This window comes from Nilaparvata lugens, chromosome 3 (genome assembly GCF_014356525.2).
Source record: "Nilaparvata lugens isolate BPH chromosome 3, ASM1435652v1, whole genome shotgun sequence".
Taxonomy (NCBI): Eukaryota; Metazoa; Arthropoda; class Insecta; order Hemiptera; family Delphacidae; genus Nilaparvata; species Nilaparvata lugens.
The window spans coordinates 78,657,173-78,681,665 of record NC_052506.1 but is presented as its reverse complement, the minus strand read 5'-3'; the positions used below and the strand labels follow the sequence as shown (position 1 = coordinate 78,681,665).

Sequence of the window (24,493 nt, the reverse complement as noted above, 5' to 3'; positions counted from 1 at the left end):
TGTAAAATTTTGCTCTGAATCATTTTCGTTTTATATATATATTATACTGTTTCTGTAAAAATACAGATATAGTCAGCTGATTAAAAGTGAATTGCTCATGTTCGCGACGCGTATATCTGTACGCACCTTAATATAAACTTAAACGTGTAACCCTCTTCGTGGGACACTGTGAGACCTCTGTCAATATTTTCAGTAGCAGAAGCCTTCGGTGGGTTTATTTAGAGCATTTTATTAGGATTTTCTTTTTATAATAATTATTCATTAATTAGCATTTGAACAAATGCAATTTCCAATTTATTTTCTTATTTTATAATTGTAAATTTAAGTAGGCCGATATTAAAATATTAAAAGAAAAAGACTAAGGAATTGTCAAAAATCCACAGATTTATTGATACTTAGAAAGACCGGTTTCGGTTACACCATTGTCAATCTCTGATAAACCGATAATCTCTGTTATTACACCACTGTCATTCTCTGATAAACAGAGATTATCGGTTCATCAGAGATTGACAATGGTGTAATAACCATAACCGGTCTTTCTAAGTACCAATAAATCTGTGGATTTTTGACAATTTCTTAGTCTTTTTCATTCAATATGAATAATTACCACAATATCAACTTCTCAACTACACAAAAAGTGATATTGAAATACATGACATGGAAATGCTGTTGTGTGACTACAAGTACCATAGCTATGTTCAACTAAAACCGGTCTTTCTAAGTACCAATAAATCTGTGGATTTTTGACAATTTCTTAGTCTTTTTCATTCAATATGAATAATTACCACAATATCAACTTATCAACTACACAAAAAGTGATATTGAAATACATGACATGGAAATGCTGTTGTGTGACTACAAGTACCATAGCTATGTTCAACTCACAAATTACAACTTGATTTCATCTTCCAAAAATATTATATCAACTATTTTAATAACTCACAATTCTCTCGCCAAGTTTTGTGTTGTATGTGTAGTTGAGAATGGCGTCCATTTTGATAAGAATACAAGTTCCACCCCCTTCGTCATTGTTTTTCAGTCTATAGAGAGCAGCACCACTGGATGAGGTATCTGGAGTTGCTGCAAACCACAGAAAATGTCGAACAAATCAAGTTCCAGGTTTTTTATTAGTCTATTCATTTACTTATCCATGTACCATATACTTATATATACCATATATATATACACCATATATATTTTGTCTGATAAGTCACTCTCTATTTTTATACAGCTATAATTTCTTTATGAACCAATTTTTGTTTAAAAATAGGCTGGAAAATACCTACAAAATTGCAAAACATCTTTGAAGGTCCCCTTTTGAAAGACTTTTGAGATGAGTTAGGATGGATAGTAGGTATATTAGTATCCCTTCACCGGTATATAATAACAATTTCATTTTGAACAAGTCTATCTATGATATATTTATGACTCTCAAAGTACCGTGGGCTGAAAGATTACCTACAAAATTGAAATATATCTTTGAATGTCCCCTAATAAAAGTCTTGATAGGTGTTAGGATGCATAGGCTAATATTAGAATTCCTCTGCACCTACCAATAACAATATAATATCAAGAGGTCATAAAATACAATCACCTATGGTTGATAACTGAATATAGTCATTCATTTACCTATAGCTTAATATTTCCTGATTTAGATACGGTATACGTACAGAGTGACACAGAATAACGGGAACTTTTAAAAATGCCATAAAACATTAGTGGGAAGGACAAAAATGATCTTATTCAAACTAATGTAGAGTTCAAGACTTTCCATTTGAGAATTATTTATAACATCTATCACTTTCCGACAATTACTTCTTCAAGATGGCTTCCTCCTGAACGAATACACTCTTGAAATCTGTGTTGACGGTTCCTCATTGATCGCTACAACATCTGCGTTTCCTGGTCCCATGATCTGTCCACCTGTGAATTTCTGTTTGTGGAGCTATCTCAAATCAAACGATTTCACAACTTGACCAATAACTGTGGTTGAATCATAACAGACAATTCAAAATGAAATTAACAATATCCCAGCTGAAATGCTGCAGCAATCGTTCAGGAATCTCAACACAGATTTCAAGAGTGTATTCGTGCAGGAATAAAGAAGTAATTGTCAAAAAGTGATAGATGTTATCAATAATTCTCAAATGGCAAGTCTTGAACTTTACATTAGTTTGAATAAAATCATTTTTGCCCTTCCCACTAATGTTTTATGGCGTTTTTAAAAGTTCCCATTAAGGTATGCGCACACCGATGCGTACAAATTCGTTGCGGAATTTTCAAGAATTCAGACTGCGGTTTCCAACCGAAGTTTTCGTTGCGAAATATTGGGGCACGCACACTGGGAACCGAAATAATCGCAATGTGGAGCGCGGGAATATTCGAGTTGACTTATGTTGTTTACAAGGCAGACGAAACTAGTGTAGGTCCAGAGCTCGCCACAAAATTCGCAACACTCGCTGGACCATTATTCTGTGTCAATCTGTATTATAGGCTATACAGTAGACCAGTGGTTCTCAAAGTGTGGGGTGCGACCCCCAAGGGGGGCGCGATGAATGCTAAGGGGGGGGCGCAAAGCTTGGTTGGAAAATGTTTTTAATTTACTTCTAAAATAATTACTACGATAAGCAATCTTTCTGTTTTTAAAAATACATGTGTGTAATTTTTACTGATAAAATATTTATATCAACCGTATTGTCAAATTCAAATTCTCAATCAATAAGTGCTCCCTCAACATGATAGAAAAAAATAGCGTTATCGGAGCTGACACCTCGTTTCAACAAACTCTGTGCGAAAAAAAACAAGCTCATCCTTTACACTGACGCTCTTAGTATTGTTAATTTTTATGAGAAACAAAAATAACAACTATGTACTATAGTAGCTGTAGTACCTGAATAAATTATAATTTTTTGCTTGTATAGCATTTGTTGTTTTATTATGATTGAAACTATTGCAACATTGGGTTATGTATAGAATGTGCAAAACTCAACTAAACAAAAATACTGAGTATAGAATATGTAGGTATATACGTACGTATACGTATATGTACAACTCGTATAGTAGTCTATGCTTATACATGTAGGGGGTCCGGCTTACAGCTGAATTATGCAGGGGGGGGGCTTGAAGTAGAAAGTTTGAGAACCACACTGCAGTAGACTATTAAACATCAGTAGCAATGGTTATAAGAATAATATAGGCCTATCAAACAAAATTATTTTGTCATATTGTTCACAATATTACAGTATTCTAAAAAATATCAATTATGATAAACTTACTTGTTGTTATTTTGTTGGTCAATTTCTTCTCAGGCTTCCATGTTGACACACTTTCTTCTGCATTCAAATTAGCAGCCACCTACAACAATATGCAAATAAATGTCAATTGAACAGAATACCAATTAATTATTTATTAATTAGTTGAAATAAAAACACACATATATATATAATCAAATTCTACAGATTTATTTGGTACAGGACCATGGTTTCGTGATCACGTAAATTTAAACGTATTTGGTTCAGTAGTTTTTTAGTTCTGTTGATTATGATTGATTGATTGATTGAGTGAGTGAGTGAGTGAGTTAATGACTGAATGAATCAGTGTCATTTTTATATAAATATAAATCACTTATGTATATATATATACTTTTATATATTTATTTCCAAATCACTTGATAATGGCATAATATAGCCAGAAACATGCTGTGACTAAAAAATTTTAAAAGGGTAGCCTACTAAAATGTATATCTTTGGTGGTGGTTTCTTGATACATTCCGAGCTGCGATGTATTAACTCACCACTTTTTTCTATGTATTTCACACGACATGCTGTCAAATATTTGAGTAAATAATGAAAGTAATAATGAGTGATAAAGCTGCGTTCACACCAAAGTTATTAACAAAATGTTAATAACTTAATCGTTTTAGATTCTATTAGATTGAACGTAACTTGACAAACACATATGATCATCATGAGTGTATGGTAAGTTATGCTCAATCTAATAGAATCTATAAGGTTCAAGTTATTAACACATTATTAATAACTTTGGTGAATCTATGAATGATGAATCTTGAATCTATTAGGTTCAAGTTATTAACACTTTGTTAATAACTTTGGTGTAAACCCACCTAAGTAATAATATTTAAGTAAAAGATTTTGATTATTTATTCAAATATTTGACTGCATGTCGTGTGAAATACATAGAAAAAAGGGTTTATACTTTTATTTATATAAATCATAATTAGATAGATAGATAGATAAATGACTTTTATTTACACTTTACAATAAAAGTGATGTGGGCGAAATTGAGGCAATAGAAGCCCCTCTTCCATTTAACCCACGATGATGAGTAATATAGAAATAACAATATACATTACAATTTGAAATTAAATGATAATTAAAAATTATAAGGAAACTACTAAATCAATTTGCTACAAATTGAATAAATTAAGAGGAAAAAAAAGAGAAAACTAAAAGCAAGAAATCTTAATAGTGAATAAATCTCACTCACACAAAACATTCACACACACACACACACCCACACAATCACACTTACACTCACACCTCTAAAGAACATAGAGTAAAACCGCCTAGTTAAGCCCTCCCCCTCTGATCCACGCCACGACAGCCGCACTGAACCGGCGTTGACTGTCAAGCAGCCTAATATGAGCTGGCAGTGAATTCCATAATCTAATCGCACTAACATGGAATGACTTATTATATAGCTCAGTTCTGTGAATTGGAACGGACAATGAGCAAGCTCCATGACGCGTCCCACCCCTGCCAACATCACCCATGAAGCGAAACCCTGCTGCCAAGTAATTGGGGGACCGAGATTTCAAGAGTTTGAAGAGGAACATGAGTGCATGGAGACTCCTGTATTCGTGCAGTCTTAAAAGTTTGAGCTGTCCAAAGTATTGAGTAATATGTTCGTCACGTCGTAAACCAAAGATGAAGCGCACACAGTAATTCTGAGCGCGCTGCAATCTCTGAGTAAGTTGAACAGTCATGTCCATAGTCACTAAGTCACAGTAGAAAAAAAAAGGAAAATCAATGTTTTAACAAACATGATTTTAGTAGGGAAAGGTAAAAGGTGTCCAATCCTTTTCAAAGAGTTAATCCCAGCTACAACTTTGTTACTAGTCGAGTTTACATGGTCTGTCCAGTCGAGAGTATTTGTAAAAGTTAAACCAAGATTCTTCACCCTGGTGCTGTAGTCAAGTTGAACATTGTTTATTCTTATGCGGGGTAAGTCATTAAGGCTTAGTCTAGTCAAGAGTCTTGAGTGACCTACAACCATGACCTGCGATTTGCTCTCATTAATTTTTAAACCATTATTCTCCGTCCAGGTGATCACACGGGCAAGGTCATGGTTCATGTCACTCACAGCTGTCGCCGCATCACCAAGCTTGAAATGCTTATACAGCTGCAAGTCGTCAGCATACAAGTGATGCTCTGTAGTATTTAGTACATGAGTCAAGTTGTCAATGTATGCACTGAATAGCAGAGGACCCAAGATTGAACCCTGAGGGACACCTCGTCCCACTGGTCGCCAGCGCGAAGAGGAACCTCCAAGTCTCACACACTGACGTCTATTCTGCAAGTAGGACCGCACCCATGCCACCGTCGAACGAGAGAAACCCATACCCTCCAGTCTGTACAATAGGATGGGATGGAACACACAGTCAAAGGCCTTGCTGAAATCAACAAGGACAATGAGTGTGAGCTCCCTGCCATCCATTGCTCTGCGAACGTCATCAGCCACCTTGAGAAGAGCAGAATTGGTGCTGTGACCAGACCTGAATCCTGACTGGAAGTCGCTAATAAGCCCCCTACTGCAAATAAATTCACTCATCTGTTTGTGGACAATCAACTCTAGTACTTTGGAGAGCACAGATAGTAAGCTGATGGTCTGTAGTCTGAAAGGGAGGACGGGTTGGGAGTTTTGCTTTCCTTGTCTATCTTCCGACAAAGCTGGTGGTACTATCCTTTTCTAGGTCCACAACAATACCAATTATGTTTTTGATGGTATAGAAATATAATTAATCAATGTAGAGAATTGGAATCGCTATTCTTCTATCTTCATCCACTGCCATTATAACGTGGACCTCACTATAGTATTCTCCAAAATAATAATAGACACGGCTTCTCGAGACATCTGTGTGATGCATGCAATGAATAATACACTTGTCAGCTGATTGATTATTAATAATTCTATAGTCTGATTAATCCTACCTTCAGAGTAGATGATATCATAATGATATCGGAGTATGGATGAAATTCCTTTTCCTTTCATTGTTTTCCTTAAAATGCAAAATTTCAAAAAACCTTGTGTATACATACATCGACGCGCAGTTAAAAAATGAATATTCCTGCCAAATCTCATAGAGTTCTATCAACGCGTTTGGCCGTAGATGCGTTACCGTACTTACATACAGACAAAAGAAAATCCGAGTTTAAACATAGACTTTTTGTGTAGTTGAGAAGTTGATATTGTGGTAATTATTCATATTGAATGAAAAAGACTAAGAAATTGTCAAAAACCACAGATCTATTTATACTTAGAAAGACCGGTTTTGGTTATTACACCATTGTCAATCTCTGATAAACCTCTGATATGTTTATCAGAGATTGACAATGGTGTAATAACCGAAACTGGTCTTTCTAAGTACCGTATAAATAAATCTGTGGTTTTTGACAATTTCTTAGTCTTTTTCATTCAATCAAACATAGACCTCACTGCGTTCGGTCAAATATTTCTTTTTTTATTTATATAAATCATACTTGGAGATATACTTACAACAGTAACAGTTTGAGCAGTGGCTTCTGCCAATACTTCGACGGTTGGTGGGGATTTGACTTTGGTGGATGCAACTGAAGCCGGAGCTGGAGGCGCCTCGCTACTTTGCTGGCCACTGACGCCTATTTGCGCGTCTATACGAGCTAATAGAACTGAGAGAAAAACCAAAGTTACACACAAAATTCATGTTACTGGGATTTCTTATAATAAACCATTTCCGTATACAGGATAATTTAGTGTGTTTGTCTTTTCGGTCTCAAAATTTTATAGTTTTTTCAAAGTTTGGAATTTTCTATTAATTGTGATTGATTTAATTTAATTTAAAAGTATTTTTTAATTTAAAAATTATTTTTGTGTGTTTTGAATTGTAAATTGAGTGTGTAATTGATGAATGTTGAGTGACACATAACCTAGCTACATTTGGACTGTTGTATAAATTAGAATTGGAACCGTTTTGGGCTTAAAAGCCTGTGGTACTCTTCTGTAAGTGTGTAATTCTGAATGATTAAATAAATAAATAAATTTCCAAATCAATAGAGCTGACATGGCTGTATGCTGGAGCCAGTTCCATAAGTAATAGATCGAATTTACACTATGAACAGAGATGTTGTGGAGAGTCTCCATACTAAGGTGAAATAAAAACGATATTGTCAGTTCCACATAATTTATTTGAGACAAACTTGCGTTTCAATGCACTAAGGCATCATCTTCAGCGGTCTGGTTTGGTCTAGGCTCAGTATAGACCATCTAAGTAAACTCAAAAACAGTGAAAAGTGTTGAATGAAAAAGACTAAGAAATTGTCAAATAACCACAGATTTATTTATACTTAGAAAGACCGGTTTCGGTTATTACACCATTGTCAATCTCTGATAAACCAGTCTGATGAATCAATCTGTGATTCAGTTTATCAGAGATTGACAATGGTGTAATAACCGAAACCGGTCTTTCTAAGTATAAATAAATCTGTGGTTCTTTGACAATTTCTTAGTCTTTAATTCAATTCAATTTTATTTTTCATGTTATGCATCGTATATAATACAATATTAACACAAGTCATAAACATCACATCATAAATACATTACATATGTTACTACAATATTTGTATAATATAGTCTAAATCATTGAAAAAATAAGCTAATATCACAGATGGAATTGAAGTTGGATGAACCAAAAAACAGGGAATCAAAAGTCTCGAATTCTGAAAAGTTGCAGATCATAGAATTAATAGTTGCATGGTCTTTTTCATTCAATATGAATAATTACCACAATACACAAAAAGTGAAAAGTGTCTTGAAATGGTGGGAAAAAAGACCTCTAAATTCATCTTCAGTGGTCTGTTTTGGTCTAGGCTCAGTATTACCAAAAAATACTATTGAAGTTGATGTCTTGAGCTGCGTTTACACCAAAGTTAATAACAAAATGTTAATAACTTATTCTTCATAGATTCTATTAGATTGAACATATCTTATCATACACATGAAAAACATAATTATGTGTTTGTCAAGTTCCGTTCAATCTTATAGAATCTATAAGCATTATGTTATTAACATTTTTTTAATAACTTTGGTGTAAACCCAGCTTTAGTGCATTGAAACTCAAGTTTGTTTCAAATAAATTATGTGGAACTGACAATAGTCAGTAGATCAACCTTAATATATCAACATAATACCAGATAACTTAAAATCAAAAACTAGTATTAAAAAGATAGAAGAATGGATAACATCAGTGAAAATTCCATTCCAATTCCAATTCCATCTAGCTGTTAGCCCTGTTGTCAATGTCTGCAGTAGCAGAGGTCTTCGGGGTGATTTGCAGCATTTATTTAGGATTTTCGTTCAATAATAATTATATATAAATTAGCATTTGAATAAATGCATTCTCTATTTAATTCCATCTGTAACTGGTTGGCCGCTATTGCTTCGTATAAAATGAGCGCTGCTATCCAGGGATTGTCAGTTTGGTGTAAGGGTAAGCATTTCTGACTAGCAAATGGGAGGTACCGGGTTCGATTCCCGGGCTGGCAACTAATTTTTGGAGTAGTTCTCATCGAATTTCCATCTAGCTGTTAGCCCTGTTGTCAATGTCTGCAGTAGCAGAGGTCTTCGGGGTGATTTGCAGCATTTATTTAGGATTTTCGTTCAATAATTATATATTAATTAGCATTTGAATAAATGCATTCTCTATTTAATTCCATCTGTAAAATCAGTGAATATCTCTCAATTCATTAAGACATAATGCACTATTAAAATGCCACCTTCACTTGATTATCCGTAGATGAATAAAAACAATATAAAAATCTTGTAGTAGGTACCCTTTATTTTTTTAAAAAAACTTTAAAATTTAAACTATTTTAAAGTTGAAAAAATATATAGACAAAAAACAAAAAATAAAGGGTACTACAAGATTTTTATATTGTTCTTATTTATTATTATTATTAAGTAGCCCATGTGTGAGTGGAGTGTTTTTATCCGTAGATATATATTTTTTCATTTATTGCAGTTACCTTTTTGATTTTCTTCTAAACCTCAAAAAATATATTTCATATATTTATTATCTTTGATTCATTTTCTGTCTTCTATTCTGTGATTTCTCAGTTCAAAAATATAATTGTGATACTTATCTTATCAAAGGACGTATAGATACATAGATTACATTACATCATTCAGGTTTCTCTGAATATTCCATTCCCATGGCTAATTACAACCAAATATTTATTTAAATTATTATTTTAGCTCTGGTAATTTATTTATAGTCACAATTCAACTATGTTAATGAATTCTAATGAATTATAGATTCAATCGGAATAATTATAGTTTATCGATTTCTAAACAATTGAATTTAATAGCCAAAATGATAATCTATATTCATAACGAAATTAATTAATATAATAATTTGAATCACATTAATTTATGATTCCAATTATCTGACTCTACTGGTAAAATTTCAAAACTGTAGATTCAATCCAAGCAATTGTAATATATAATCTCACTTTTTCCCATAAATTACAGTATCGTACAATATTGCATATGTCAGTCGATACTTCTGCGTGTCTAAGAGTCTTTCATCAATGGGGTAGTTTTGATTCATGATTAAATTTATCAATCTTCTGTCAAACTATGAGATGTGTTAGGTACAAGTTTTTATAGAGAACCATGAAGAATTCGATATTGAAGTAAATTAATAGTTGGACGAACTGTATATAAGCTACTATAAATCAATGTCAATATCAATCGAAAGGGTTGGGAAATCCTGTGTTTTTGGTTCCTCTATAATGCGGTACTTTTTGTGTTTGGTTTTCAGAATGAATTTTGAGTAGGTACTGACTTACTTGTTGCTACAATTAGGAGACAGGTAGTCGAAGGGTGAATCATGTTGCAGTTGAAAGAAAACCTGGTGAAGGTGAGTTTTCAATGAGATGGGATGACTGACTCACTGACTGAAAACTGGAACGTACTGGCGGTAGAGCAATCAATAGATGCCCGAGGAGTATATTGCCCCATGATTCTCTACTGCGCATGCGCCGCGTCTCACTCCCACACTGGCGGAAAATTTGAATCGATGACGTCACGGGGGTTGTAGGCTCAATGACGTCACAGACGGGATTCACTTCAATGTGTCAGCGTTGTTTGAATGGGAAGCTTTGGTGCTAATCATTTGGAATACTGACAGTTTAAGTGAATATCACTACAGTAGTGCTGAAATTGATACCTTTTCACCTGAGCGTGAAGTGAGACTGGATTTCTTTTCAAAATAAATTCACCTCTGGTCCACCCACGATATATCAGACGCCCACATACTTTTTTCTGGATTGTTCGCATATTTGTCCACCGGAAATCTTGAATACTATAGTCTGTATGAAATAAATTGAGACCTATCACTCCATTCAGGAAAATAATCAGAAAAAAAACATTTAATAAATAACATTCAGAAAAAAATACCTCTCTATAACGAACCTCCACTCAACGAAATCCTCCATACAATGAATTTTTACCTTGTCCCATGACATTTTAGAGTTTTGGCTGCTTATTTACCTCTATTTAACGAATTTCAGACCTCTCAACAACAAAGTTTTCTCTCCACTTCAACATACAAAATGTAGTGTGTGTATAGGAAGCAGACGGTAATTTTCAAGAAATTGTTTATAGTTTCAGCAGAAAGGTCAATAGACTGAAAATAATGGCAATTCAGGTAGGGAAAAGATAGGGCGGTAGACAATAATAATAATAATAATAAATGTTTTATTGTAGCAGCAAAAGAGAACATCAAATGCATTACAACGTCAAATGGTAACAAAAGTAGACACATAAAAAATAAATAGAACTATTAAATAGTCAATAGAGGTTGAAACACATGTCGGAAATTGAATGCAAGTTACTGGAAATAGAATTTCAAGGACTTGTCATTCGTAGACCAGGCAGGTGAACGACTGGACTTTCCCATTTTTGCTTTTGTCACACATTTCAATTCTTAGATCTGACTATGATGATGATGATGATGACTGTGAAGAACCTGAGGAGAAGAATCCGTCAGATCAAGAAGTTCTAAAAGCTTTCAATAATATCAGACAAGGATTAAAACTGTAAAATAATGTACCAGACAACCTGTTCGACTGTTTGAATAGATGTGAATCGTTTATTGAACATGATGTTTTATTCAAATGCAAAACTCAACTAAAAATTACTAACTTTTTCAATTAAAACATTAAAAAATAGGAAAGTTGAGTTATTATAGTATTTATAGTGAAGTTATTGACAAAATTACAGTACGTTGTGTTCAATCTTATAGTAGTGTGAGAAGTAGTAAAATTAATTTGATGAATGAAGTTGAAAAATATTGCTACTGTACTGAGTACCGGTATGTACATTGATTGTACCGGTATATGTACATTGATTAAACACCACAAAGTATAGTACAAATCAACCTTACTGGGAATAAATTGGTGAGTTTACTTACTTATTACATTCTACAAATATTCAAAAAAACATGTTTTTTATTTTAAAACAGCATGAATTTTCAAATTTCTGTATTAATATAGAGGTATCCTACATAAATTCGCGATGTTTTATGTAGCATATTCATTTATTTACTGCCGTGATATGATATTACAAGATCCATAAGATCGTGGAAGTTTTCTTGACAGAACAACCTCTCAATAACGAATACCTCTGTGCAGCGAATTTTTTCTCGGGATAATCGACTTAGTTATACTGAGGTTTGACTGTAGTGGAAAATTTATAATTTAACCACAGAATATTGTCTACAGAATATATCATCCCCGATATTAATGTTTGATTTGAAGGGGATTTCATCCCCGTGATGATAAATAAGGACCAGTTTGCACAAAAGCCTGTCACATTTTATTCATGAGACTTTTGTGCAACTGGGTGATATAGTGAGGTCCACGTTATAATGGCAGTGTTTGATTAGCAATGGTATTACTATCCTTGTCTATAATTCAACAAAGCGGATAGCGCTATCTCTTTCTCGCTTTGCTCAGTTGCAAGATCGTCTTTCAACAATGTAGAATTGACAATTAAAAAAATATTTCATCTTGATTATAAAAATTCATTATGAAATTATTTAAAAATATAATTTCTCGCTTAATAAATTATAATTTATTCATCTTTTTTTCTCTAGAGCTACTTTTAATATAAATAAAAATATTAATATGAGTAACCTTATAAATTATTATGAGTTGAAAATGGCATTAGTAGCCGAAGCATGTCGTGACAAAATAATTTATAAGGGTACTCAGATTTATATTTTTATTTATCATTTTAACCGAGTATGAACCGTTAATACTAGTAGTTCTGAGAACAGTAGACCTCGCGCAGTTAAAACTCACAGCCCCCTCTAATACTGTCCATCAGAGTGAATTATGTCCTGATGTGTCGGTGTCTGTGTAAAGCTATATATAACAATTAGAAAGGAAAACAAAAGAAAATAATATCGCACTTCATTTTGAATATTTACAACGATTCAGTATAACTAATAAGATTAGAAGAGAACGATACTTGAGTTAGATTCAGGAAAGTTAGTGAAGGGGTGTAAAAAAGAGGTATGAAAATAATATGTATATACAAAGAAAGAAGAAACAATTGAAAAAATGAAGAGTTAGTAGAGCTAAAAAAGAATAATTCAATCATCAATTGAGCAGCATAATTTTTTACAAGATTTTTTGAATGTATTGTAGCGGTCATAGAATAAGGGATGGGCAAGGAACGGGCTTAGTCTATTGTTCTATTTAGGTAGGAATTGAAATGGTGAGCGGTTCTGATAAACGGTATATGAAATAGCATGTTTAATAAGTCTTGGTCTATTGCATGGAACATGGAAATTTTACAAATTGATGAAATCTGGCATGAATTATATTACTATTTAGAATTTCATATTTAATGCTATAATGGATCTTCTAGTTTTTAATTTTCAGACTTTAAATGTTGACCTCGATATTTCAATGGAAAAAGCCTATTGGACATCTATTCTTCTTTCTTCTGTGCTGTAATATACCAATCAGTAGCCTACGGTATTTATTTTTCCTATTCAAGTGATAGATTTCAGGCTTCTTTTTATAAGGGTTCTCTTTCTCATTTTTTGAAGGTTCAGACAGGTGTACCCCAGGGTTCCACACTTGGACCTATACTCTTCATTATTTATACTAATGACATGCCAGCTGCTATAAGTAATGGAGATATTAAGGCTTTTATGTTTGCTGATGATCTGGTAGTCCAGATTAAGTGTGAAAAGATTTTTACCAATTTGAATGTATTGGGGCAGATAAATGCGACTATTGAGGACTGGACAGCTGCTAACTTTCTTTGTCTCAATAAAGATGTTATATTTTGACTTTGGTTGCAAGACAGATATTAGTTATGTCAAATTTCTTGGCATCACATTGCAGAGTAATGTGAAATGGGAAAATCATATTTTTTTATTGGGTAAGAAAATATCTAGAGGCATTTTTACTTTCCTTGCCCTATTACCATAGGTAAGGAAAGTATTGCGTTCCGAAAAAAATTAAGGTACCCCAATTTCTAAATATCTATACGTTTCAAGGTCCCCTGAGTCCAAAAAACTGGTTTTTGGGTATTGGTCTGTATGTGTGTGTGTGTGTGTGTGTGTGTGTGTGTGTGTGTGTGTGTGTGTGTGTGTGTGTGTGTGTGTGTGTGTGTGTGTGTGTGTGTGTGTGTGTGTATGAGTGTATATCCGACACGAACAATTTCGATCAAATGCGATTCAAGATGGCGGCTAAAATGGCGGAAATGTTGTCAAAAACAGGGTTTTTCGTGATTTTCTCGGAAACGGCTCCAACGATTCTGATCAAATTCATACCTAAAATAGTCATCGATAAGCTCTATCAACTGCCACAAGTCCCATATCTGTAAAAATTTCAGGAGCACTTCACCATCTATATATGCAAAGTTTGATTTTAGATTCCCAATTATCAGGCTTCAGATACAATTAAAACAAAAAAAATCAAGTGGAGTAGATTGAGCATGAAAATCTCTACAATTAATGTTCAGTAACATTTTCACCTAAAATTGAAAATAAGCATTAAATTCGAGAAAATGTGATTATTCAATTGCAAATTATTGTTGATTCTATTAAATCATTCACTATGAAGAGATAGCAGACCTCATGTGTGTCTCCAGCGTTATTGCCCTGTCACCAGCTGGCTCAAGTATTTGAATAGTAGACTTGAGATGCGCGGGAACACTAGCGTCAGGTGATCAATTTTCATAACGGCAAGGAAAGTTGTGTGAGTGCGCCACACCAGATTTTTATGTTATGTAGATTAAGAAATATTGTTAGCATTGATGTGTTGGTAGCTGTATATTATTATGCTTACATTCAGTCACACCTGTTGTATGGTATTTTGGCATGGGGGAGAGATACCAATATGAAGAAACTTTTTGCTGAACAAAAAAGGGCCGTAAGAATAATTTGTAAAGTAGATAGTAGAGCACATTGTCGACCTTTGTTTAAAAAACTAAATATTATGACTGTTTATGCTTTGTATGTGTTTGAATGTCTGAGTATAGCCTACCAGAAAAAATCTATCCATCTTAACCATAAATAGTAATATTCACAATAGTTTTACAAGACAAGCAGAAGCACTTAGATTATCACAGTGCAATTACGGTACCTACCATTTAACTTTGAAAAGTTTTGTTGAATTTGGAAAGATGTTATTTAATAAACTGCCTGTTCATATTAAAGAATGTCATATTAATAGTTTTAAGGTTTCTGTTAAAAAGATTCTAATTGACTGCTGTCCATATGGTTATGAGGATTTGTGGCAATGTCTTTGTATTTTCTTATTCTGTGATATACCGTACCTGTTTTAAAAATGTTTCTTATATTATATAGAGATTGCTTATCTTTGTCTTATTTTTGTATATATTACGATGTGACTATGATGACTATTAACATTTATTGTTATATTTTAAAATTTCTTTATTGAATTGTTGACTTTGTCTTGCATTTATGTTAAAGTGTTCTGACAATTAATAAATCTTAAATCTTGAATCTATGTAGGCTATGCTTGAACTTTATGAGAAAAGAATTTGATATTATATATTTTTAAGATTAAAGAGGTATATGGTTCACAATAATGAACAAATATTCAATTTTGTTTCACTGAATAATAATTATTTGAAAAATAATAAAACAGCAGTAACTAATTTAAAAGTTTTCCTACTTTTTGAAAACTACCGCTCTCAAATTCAATCGACAAAACTGTGGCACAAAAAATATCGATTTTGTTGTCAGGTCGAGTCTCGATCTCGAATATTGTTTGAAAAATGAAATTGAAAATCAACTAATTTTAGGTTAGTGGCTTCGTCTAAGTTTGATGCTTAAAATAAAGGGAATTAAGTAAAATTTATAATGTAAGTAGGCTACATACTTTTGTGTTTCTCATACAAAACTTATTCGTTCATTATTTAAACTTGTGATGTAAAGTTTTCGAGTCTCCTCCATCAATCATACCAAATCCTGCCATTTAAATCTATTGTTATTAAATAGACATTGACATCATTATTTTAGTCGCATTTTCATCTCATATACTCCTGATCAATTAATGTATGTTCTTGCCAAATGATTTTCATTGTTCTGTAATAGGCTATTTTGTTGCAGGTCCAAACCTCTAATTTTTTGAAGTGATTGTAGAAAGCCTACTTGATAGTGCAAGTGCATTCATTTTGTTGATTTATCAAACAAAATGGAATTTGAAAGCCCAGACGTTGAAAAGGACTTCCCAGGTCTTTATGCATCAGAATCAGGAAAAAAGAGCAATGAAAGCGATTGTAAGTAATTGTTTCCTAAACAAAATTGAATACACTGTAATATTGAATTAAATTTACATTAAAAACTCCTGTTTTTATAAGAACCATCACAAGTTGTTTTTGGACACTCTTCTCTTAACCGCCGAACTTGATCTTGAGTGAATGTTAAATTTTATATTAATGACAAAATTCATCCACTAAGATAGTGCTAGTCATGGATTGAAAATTACTTTAAATTACTGAACCTTTGTGGTCTTTGTTATTTATTTATTCGTAGATAATACACACAATTTGTAGAGTCACTTGAAACTTTCAAAACCATAATAATAATGTGTTTCTGTTCATGGTATGGTCATAGGTACGGCCACAAGTGAACAAGTCAAGAACATAAAAAAATGTCATAAAACAAGTCAAGAACAGAAATATATGTCATAAAACAGGTCAAGAACAAAAATACATGTCAAAACACAAAAAGCAGAAGAAGCAGCAAGACTAAAGCAAGAAGTATCTACTTACAGTCTGAGTATCACAATCATAGAACTCCCTCAGAGAATAAAAGGGGTTCTCCTGAAGGAAAGCCCTCAGTCTCCTCTTCAAGACTGTCTCTGGCTGAAACTGGCAGTTTGTTCAAAATTTTAGCTGGCTGGTAGATGTGGCTGCTCTGGGTCCTCCCCAATCTGCAATATGGCAGGTCCAGCCATCATTAAACCATCATTATATAGTTGAGTGGAAAGCTTTGGAGCTAGGCTATTAGTTATTTATAAGAAATATTGACAGTGAATGTCACTTTGAGTAGGTAAGCCTAATCTAGCCTATCAGTTTGTACTTAATTGGCATAATTTTCTATATACAGATTACAGAGTGACGCAGATGGGTTGTATGGTGTTAACATATATGTCAAACTGTCAATTTTAAAGGTATTGAATTGAAATAAACTGCAAAACGTGTAGTTAAAATTTAAGTTTATAAACATAAAATTAGTACAGTTAGATTTTGAAAATTACACTCATCAAATACCCTCCTTGAGCGACACACTCTTGTAGTGGTTCCTTAATGATCCGCCTTGCCCGTTCAAGCACATCACCAGGAATTGAAGTGATTTATTTCTGAATTGCTGCCTTCAACTCTTGAATCATCTGGGGTTTGTTCTACAATATCGGGGCACCGAGCTTCGCTCGTTATTTTTATTTATTGATAAACAGAACACAATTCTCTAAAATAATCGTGTTTATATTTTACAGCTGGCTATACGTCAGCTTATGAATTTCGGGGATGCGATATTTTAATTTCTTACAGACTCACTCGCTTTCTCACTTTTTTACTATCCATAGACGGCGAAAGTTCAGCTGTTTCAGCCAGGGATGAATTATCCTTTTAATGTCATTCAGCGAGTTTTTCAAAGAATGAGACCTAGTGCAATCGAATTTTTACATCATAAACCTACTATGTTCCAAATTTCGTGAAAATCGTTGGAGCCGTTTTCGAGATCCGTTGGACATAAATAACCATAACCAATTAATATAAATAACCAAATATAAAATATATACAGAAATTGCTTGCTTAATATAATAGGATGAACAAATTCATACAAGAACAGGGTTTGTTCATGTAGATCCTTGCTCTGAAATGACTCCATAAGAAAGTCACACACCGTGAGGTCCGGAGAGCGAGAGGGTCAATGCAAATCTGCATTACGGGAAATCAAAAGGCCAGGTGAACAGCTTGCATTGATATCCTTATATCATCCTTATTTAAAGAGTTACGACAGAACTTGAGTTTGTGGCTCAAATATCCTAGCGGTATGTGCAGTGACTTTGTCTTCTTGAAACTACACAATGGGCCATATGAATAAAGTTAAGCATTTGCTTATACTTCTAAAATATGGAGAATTCGCTTCATTTTCTATCAATAAACGTGAGCAAAACCTTTTGCTCATGCTCATCAAGAAAATCGTTCGAGCATTTGCTCGAAAGTAGAAGCTTTTGCTCAAAATTGTATGAATAAACTGGAGCATTTGCTCAACTTTTGAAGCAAATGCTTCAAGAAAGGCGAGTCTAGTCTAGAGCAGCTTATCACCTTCTGCTCATAGTAAAATGTCTCAACTAATTCGTATGAGGAAGAGGAAACTATACCAGATACGATCACAACCAATAGTTGAGAACTATAAAACTCTTTTTAGATTCAACCATGATATATATCACCATTATCCCCACAAAAGAATAAATATAAAAGATAGCTACCTGTTATAAAGATAGCCAACAGAAAATAGGAAATAGGCATTTAAGAAGATGAGAGTGTAGACGATTATATGAAGGCTATATCACCATTATCCCTACAAAAGAATAAATACAAAAGATAGCTACCTGTTATAAAGATAGCCAACAGAAAATAGGAAATAGGCATTTAAGAAGATGAGAGTGTAGACGATTATATGGAGGCTATTGATATAAGAATATGCTAAGGATTATTATAGAGATGACATTTTTTCACGCTATTATTTCAAAATTCTAAACTCAACTAACCTAAAACTCTATTCATAATCATAAATAGAAAACAGAGCAGACGATGCAAACACAAGCGGTGCAACCTACTTGCATATTTAGCGCTTCCATAAGCTATAAAAACAAATTAAGGCTACTGACAGAATCCAAGGGCAGGGCAGTGGACTGTGAATGATAGTTGATATAAATACCTACAAATAAATCTTTGAATTCTGTGCATAAAAATACTGATAGCTTGAAGTGTGGTAAGTACGCCAATAAAAGACTAAATGAATCAACAATATAAGATTTAATAATAATAAGATAATAATAGGCAGATGGCCACATACAAAAAACATTGAGTCTAATATCTTGGGATCAATAAAATAATAATAGGCAGATGGCCACATACAAAAACAATTGTAAGTAGGTTAAGTCAAATATCTTGGGATCAATAAAATAATATTAGGCAGATGGCCACATACAAAAACAATTGTAAGTAGATTAAGTTAAATATCTTGGGAAAATTACAACATGTGAAAAAACATTAGAGAAATACAAAATTTAAATGAAATTAGGTCAATGACATTAATGACCATTGAAGCCTGACAATAATCGAAAAGGTAGTATTAATGATACCTGAAATAAATATAAATTGAGTGCTATAATGAAAGTTATTGCTGTAAGGTTCAATATTAATGATTAATAAATGACAATAAGCTGTAAATAGTGCACAACGAGTAGAATACATAAAAATATATGCGGCATAGGCCTTCAGTGATTTGAATGTCAAGATAGACTTCGACCAAACAATTAATAGGCGTCACTGGCCTTAAAATATCACTTAAGAGCTAAGGGTAGCTAATAAATACAATGTGAAGATTATCCAGGTTAAATATAGGCGACATGGGCCTTCAATGAATTGAGTGTCAAGACAGACATCAATTAGAACGATTAATAGGCGACAGTGGCCTCAGAAAATCACTTGTAAAGCCAAGGGTAGCTGTCAAATCCAATGAAATAGTAGGCGTCAGTGGCCTTAGTGAATCATGTCAAGAAAGACATCAATAGAACGATAAGTAGGCGTCAGTGGCCTCAGAAAATCACTTGTAAAGCCAAGGGTAGCTGTCAAATCCAATGAATTAATAGGCGTCGGTGGCCTTAGTGAATTGAATGTCAAGATAGACATTAATAAAATAATAAGTAGGCGTCAGTGGCCTCAGAAAATCACTTGTAAAGCCATGGGTAGCTGTCAAATCCAATGAATTAATAGGCGTCGGTGGCCTTAGTGAATTGAATGTCAAGATAGACATTAATCAAACAATAAGTAGGCGTCGGTGGCCTCAGTGAATTGAATGTCAAGATAGACATCAATAAAACAATTATGATACATACGTAAATGAAAATTGAATAGAACGATTTACATAACCTGAATAAAATTTTGAAGAGGAGATGCAGCCAGGCAGACAGGCAATGACTCCGCAATACCCACAGGAACAGGACATCAGCAAGCGATGATGTGATCTGGCCATGCGATGACAAGAATGGAACCGTCTACCACAGCAGGTGAATCCCCCAGTGGAAATGTAGGCAGGAGCAAGTAGAATTCCAAACGAATAATCCGATCTTCAAGTTGTGGAATTTTTGGATTGATTTCCAAACGGTAGAGATGATGAACTTGAAAGTTTGAGTTTCACGAGGTGAAGCCAATTGTAGAAGAATGGCAATTGAAGCCTACACGAGGTTGTAATTTTTGACAAAGTTTATCAGAGCAATATGCGAAGCAATCGATGAATAATTGAATCACAATTGAAGAATAGAATAAATGAATTAATTTGTAGAATAATTCACACTTCAAAAACGTTCTGTAGATCAAATAAATAGCGATGAACGCTCACACAAGGTTGCAATTTTTGACAAAGTTTATCAAAAGTTTAACAGAGTAAATGAGTGAAGAAATCGATGAATAATTGAATCACAATTGAAGAATAGAACAAACGAATTAATTTGAAGAATAATTCACACTTTAAAAACGTTTCGTAGGTCCGATGAATTCAGATGAAAAGTTTAGACCGGGCGCAGGATGCACACCCGACTCTCCTCCATTGAAAGTCAAACAGCAAAAACTAAAGGCGCTAGTAACAAAAAGGGGAAGGCGGAAATGTAGTCACGTATGTGAAACGTCTACAAACGTTTGGTGAAAAAGTGGCAAATATCTAGAAAGTAAGATGCCTAAAGACAAGATTAAATTCCAAAAAAATCGAATAGTAAAAATATTAAAATTGCAACGGCAAATAATCCGATGAAAAAGTACGAATAGAAGTATAGAGAACCAACTTGACTAAAGTAGTGTCTTAGAACCGACTGTGACGTCACTGGTCAGCGCGACAGACAAAATGACGACATGAAGTCTACGTAGTAGCGGAACGAGTAACAAGTGGAACCGTTCCAATAAATGCTTTGTCAGATTTTACATAAACTGGGCCCCTTGTGTCATACGGGGGAATGGCACAATAAGAAAAATAAGAAATATGTAAAATCTGGCAAGGCAATTGGAAATTGAAAACTGGGCCCCATGTGAGAACCAGGGGAAAAAACAATGAAACCTGAAAATACAACATGAACCATAAGAGCAAAGGGGATTAACTAGAATCCTCATCAATGGGAAGAGGTGCTAAACTCGAAATAGCTCTCTTAAAAGTGCCAGAGGGAGTGAGAACAGTGACAACACGAACCTTGTCGTCCTTACCGGGATGAACTTCAGTAATGCGTGCCAGCTTCCAAGTGGACTGCGCGGAACCAGGATCCTTCAAGATGACAACCGTACTGACCTTCAAATTTTCACAACTGTTTAACCATTTGCCTTTTTTCTGAAGAGTGGTTAAATATTCACGAGACCACCTATCCCAAAGCTCCTGGATAGAAACAGCAAGTTGATACCAACGTGAACGATGATCAATGTGTTTGGTGTTAGGCGGCAAGAAGGGTAATGACGTAAGTGGACGTCCAATCAAAAAATGACCTGGAGACAAGTAGGCAAGATCATGTGGATCTTCCAACAAGGGAACAAGAGGGCGCGAATTCAAGATGGCTTCGACCTGAGCAGCAAGAGTACAGGTTTCTTCAAAGTTAAATACCTTGTTGAATGTGACTACACGGAATATGCGTTTGAAGTTTTTTACCGCATTCTCCCAGAGTCCACCGAAGTGTGGAGCCCGAGGGGGAATGAAGTGCCATTGGATGTTGAGTACAGACATAGTGTCATGAATATCTGATTTGAGACGATCAGAGGACAAGAATTCGTGGAGCTCACGTAGCTCATTGTTGGCACCAACGAAAGTTGTGGCGTTGTCCGAAAAAATGGAATGTGGAATGCCACAACGAGCAGAAAAACGAATCAGAGCGGCAATAAATGCCTTGGAAGTAAGTTCCGAGACAGTTTCAATATGAACGGCACAAGTTACCATACACACAAACAGCGACAAGTATGCTTTAGAAAAAGTACGAGATTTGGGGCCGCCTACACGGATGGAAATAGGACTGGCATAATCCAAACCACAATATATAAAAGGGAAAGTTAGCCTGAACGCGGGCCGCTGGTAAACTACCCATGATTTGCTCAGAGCGAAGAGCCGAAAAGCGAAAACACAATATGCAATGCCGCAATACACTTTTGATGGTGTGACGGGTGGAGGGAAACCAAAATCGTTGTCTTACACTGGCCATGGTGGCCTGCACCCCAGCATGACTTAGACGACGATGGTGAGCAACAATCAATGCACGAGTGAATTTGTGATTGCTGGGCAACAATATTTGATGTTTGTAATCAAAGGAAGCATTTGCATTTCGCAAACGTCCTCCAACTCTGAGCAGAGAATCTGAATGGATGAATGGTGACAAGGCTTTAATAGAACTATTAGGCAATAGCTCCTGATTTTGATGCAATGCTTTAAGTTCGGCACAGAAAGCTTCTTCTTGAATAGATTTGAAGATACAATTTTCAGCTTCTGAAATTTCAGAGATAGAGATAGTTAATTGACCAAAGCGCGGAGTGACTGAATTTTGTTTTCTACAATTATGAATGAACCGTAGAACATACGCCGTTGTACGAACGATTTTGTGATAGGTGGAGCGACTATTGATTATACCTGAAATAACATCATTACGAGACAAAGTAGTAGCTAATACCTGAACTGATTGAGAAATAGCAACATTGCTAGAGAAAGAATCCCAAGAACTATTCGGCATAGATAGCCATGAAGGACCATTCCACCACAGATGACTAGCGGCCAGCTGATTGGGTGTACAACCTCGAGATATCAAATCAGCAGGATTGTTACTAGTACGAACATGATTCCAATGAAAGTTAAACGTTGAATTCTGAATTTCAGAGATGCATACAGCTACAAAAATATTAGAACGATCAGGAGGGGCTCTTAACCAGTCACAGACTGTTTTCGAGTCAGTCCACAAATACACATTAGAAAAAGTAAGATTTGAAGCCTTTAAAACCTTATTCACAAGACGTGAAAGTAGCAGAGCTGCCTGTAGTTCTAATCTGGGAACAGAGAGAACTGGGTTCAAAGAGGCAATGCGGGACTTGGAAGTGAGCAACCTAGTTTGACTGCTACCGAGAGAGGTGCTTCTGACGTAAATACAGGCGCCGTAAGCAGCGAGACTAGCATCGGCGAAGCCATGCAATTCAAGCGAGGCATAAGAGTCCTTTGATAACACACAACGCGGAAGTGATATGTTAACAATGTTCGGCAATTCATGCAGAATTTTCAACCAAGTTTCCAACAGATCTTGCGGAATTTTTTGATCCCAATCAATCTTTAATAACCAGAGTTTTTGAAAAAGTGTTTTGGGTAAAATGACCACAGGAGAAATCAAACCTAATGGATCGAATATGCTTGAAATGCAAGAGAGAAGCTCTCTTTTAGTGAAAGATGTTTTATGCAATACATCAGCAACATTAGAGGAAATAGTCAAGACGTCTAGAGTGGAGTTCCAAATGAGGCCTAGTGCCTTGACCACACTATCATTGAAATTAGACAACGGTTTGGAAGTGTTTGCTTCAAGCAGATCAGAAGGAATAGTAGCGAGAACTTCAGGCGAGTTAGACAACCATTTCCTAAGCTCGAAACCACCCTGAGCCAATGTGCTGATCAATTGTTGAACTAAATGTTTAGCTTCTGAAACCGAAGAAGAACCAGAAATAAGGTCATCAACGTAAAAGTGATTTTTAATGACATTAGCTACAGCAGAGTTGGGTGCCGTATCAAGATCGGCCAAATGATGAAGCGTACGAGTAGCTAAGAAAGCTGCCGGCGAAGTGCCGTAACTTACAGTATTCAAGGTGAATTCTTGAATGGGTAGAGTAGCATCAGATCTCCAAAATATTCTCTGAAGGTTACGGTCAGAGGGATGAACTAAGATTTGATGGTACATTTTAGTAATGTCTGCAATGAAGGCTATTTGATATGTGCGAAAGCGCAGAACTATATCGAACAGTTCAGGCTGAACTGTATGACCAACATACAATACTTCATTAAGCGATGTTCCGGTGGTAGACTTAGCAGAAGCGTCAAATACTACACGTAATTTTGTAGTGGTCGAATCAGATTTAAAAACCGGGTGATGAGGAATGAAGTAGCATTTTTCATTATCCGGTGCTGGAGGCACTGGTGACATGTGATTCAACTGTTGATATTCTTCCATGAAAGCTGTGTATTGAGTTTTTAACTCAACATTTGATGATAACCATTTTTCTAATGAATGAAATCGGTTCAATGCTTGAAATCGGGAATGACCCAATGAGTGGAAATTATCCTTTTTGGGAAGAGTGACCATAAACCATCCATCTTCAAGACGCGTGGTAGTGGTTGTGTAGTGCTTCTCAAGTTTCAAAACCTCAGGTGAGGGAGGAA

At 34.8% G+C, this 24,493-nt stretch overlaps 2 protein-coding genes across 2 annotated transcripts in view; one reads left to right on the top strand and one right to left on the bottom strand.

The window, feature by feature from the left end:
* LOC111060639 overlaps positions 1 to 10,280 on the bottom strand; it is a 39,668-nt gene extending 29,388 nt beyond the window's left edge. Inside the window, exons 1-4 of the mRNA XM_039424725.1 lie at positions 10,125 to 10,280; positions 6,796 to 6,947; positions 3,276 to 3,354; positions 944 to 1,080 (exon numbers count right to left, since the gene is read on the bottom strand). Of these exons, the coding sequence (XP_039280659.1) occupies positions 944 to 1,080; positions 3,276 to 3,354; positions 6,796 to 6,947; positions 10,125 to 10,167 (411 nt within the window). The 5' untranslated portion in view covers positions 10,168 to 10,280. The remainder of the gene's footprint in view (positions 1 to 943; positions 1,081 to 3,275; positions 3,355 to 6,795; positions 6,948 to 10,124) is intronic.
* A 5,293-nt stretch (positions 10,281 to 15,573) lies between these two features.
* LOC111060126 (ralA-binding protein 1) overlaps positions 15,574 to 24,493 on the top strand; it is a 73,387-nt gene continuing 64,467 nt past the window's right edge. The window contains exons 1-2 of the mRNA XM_039424724.1: positions 15,574 to 15,687; positions 15,935 to 16,104. Coding sequence (XP_039280658.1) covers positions 16,020 to 16,104 — 85 coding nt within the window. The 5' untranslated portion in view covers positions 15,574 to 15,687; positions 15,935 to 16,019. The remainder of the gene's footprint in view (positions 15,688 to 15,934; positions 16,105 to 24,493) is intronic.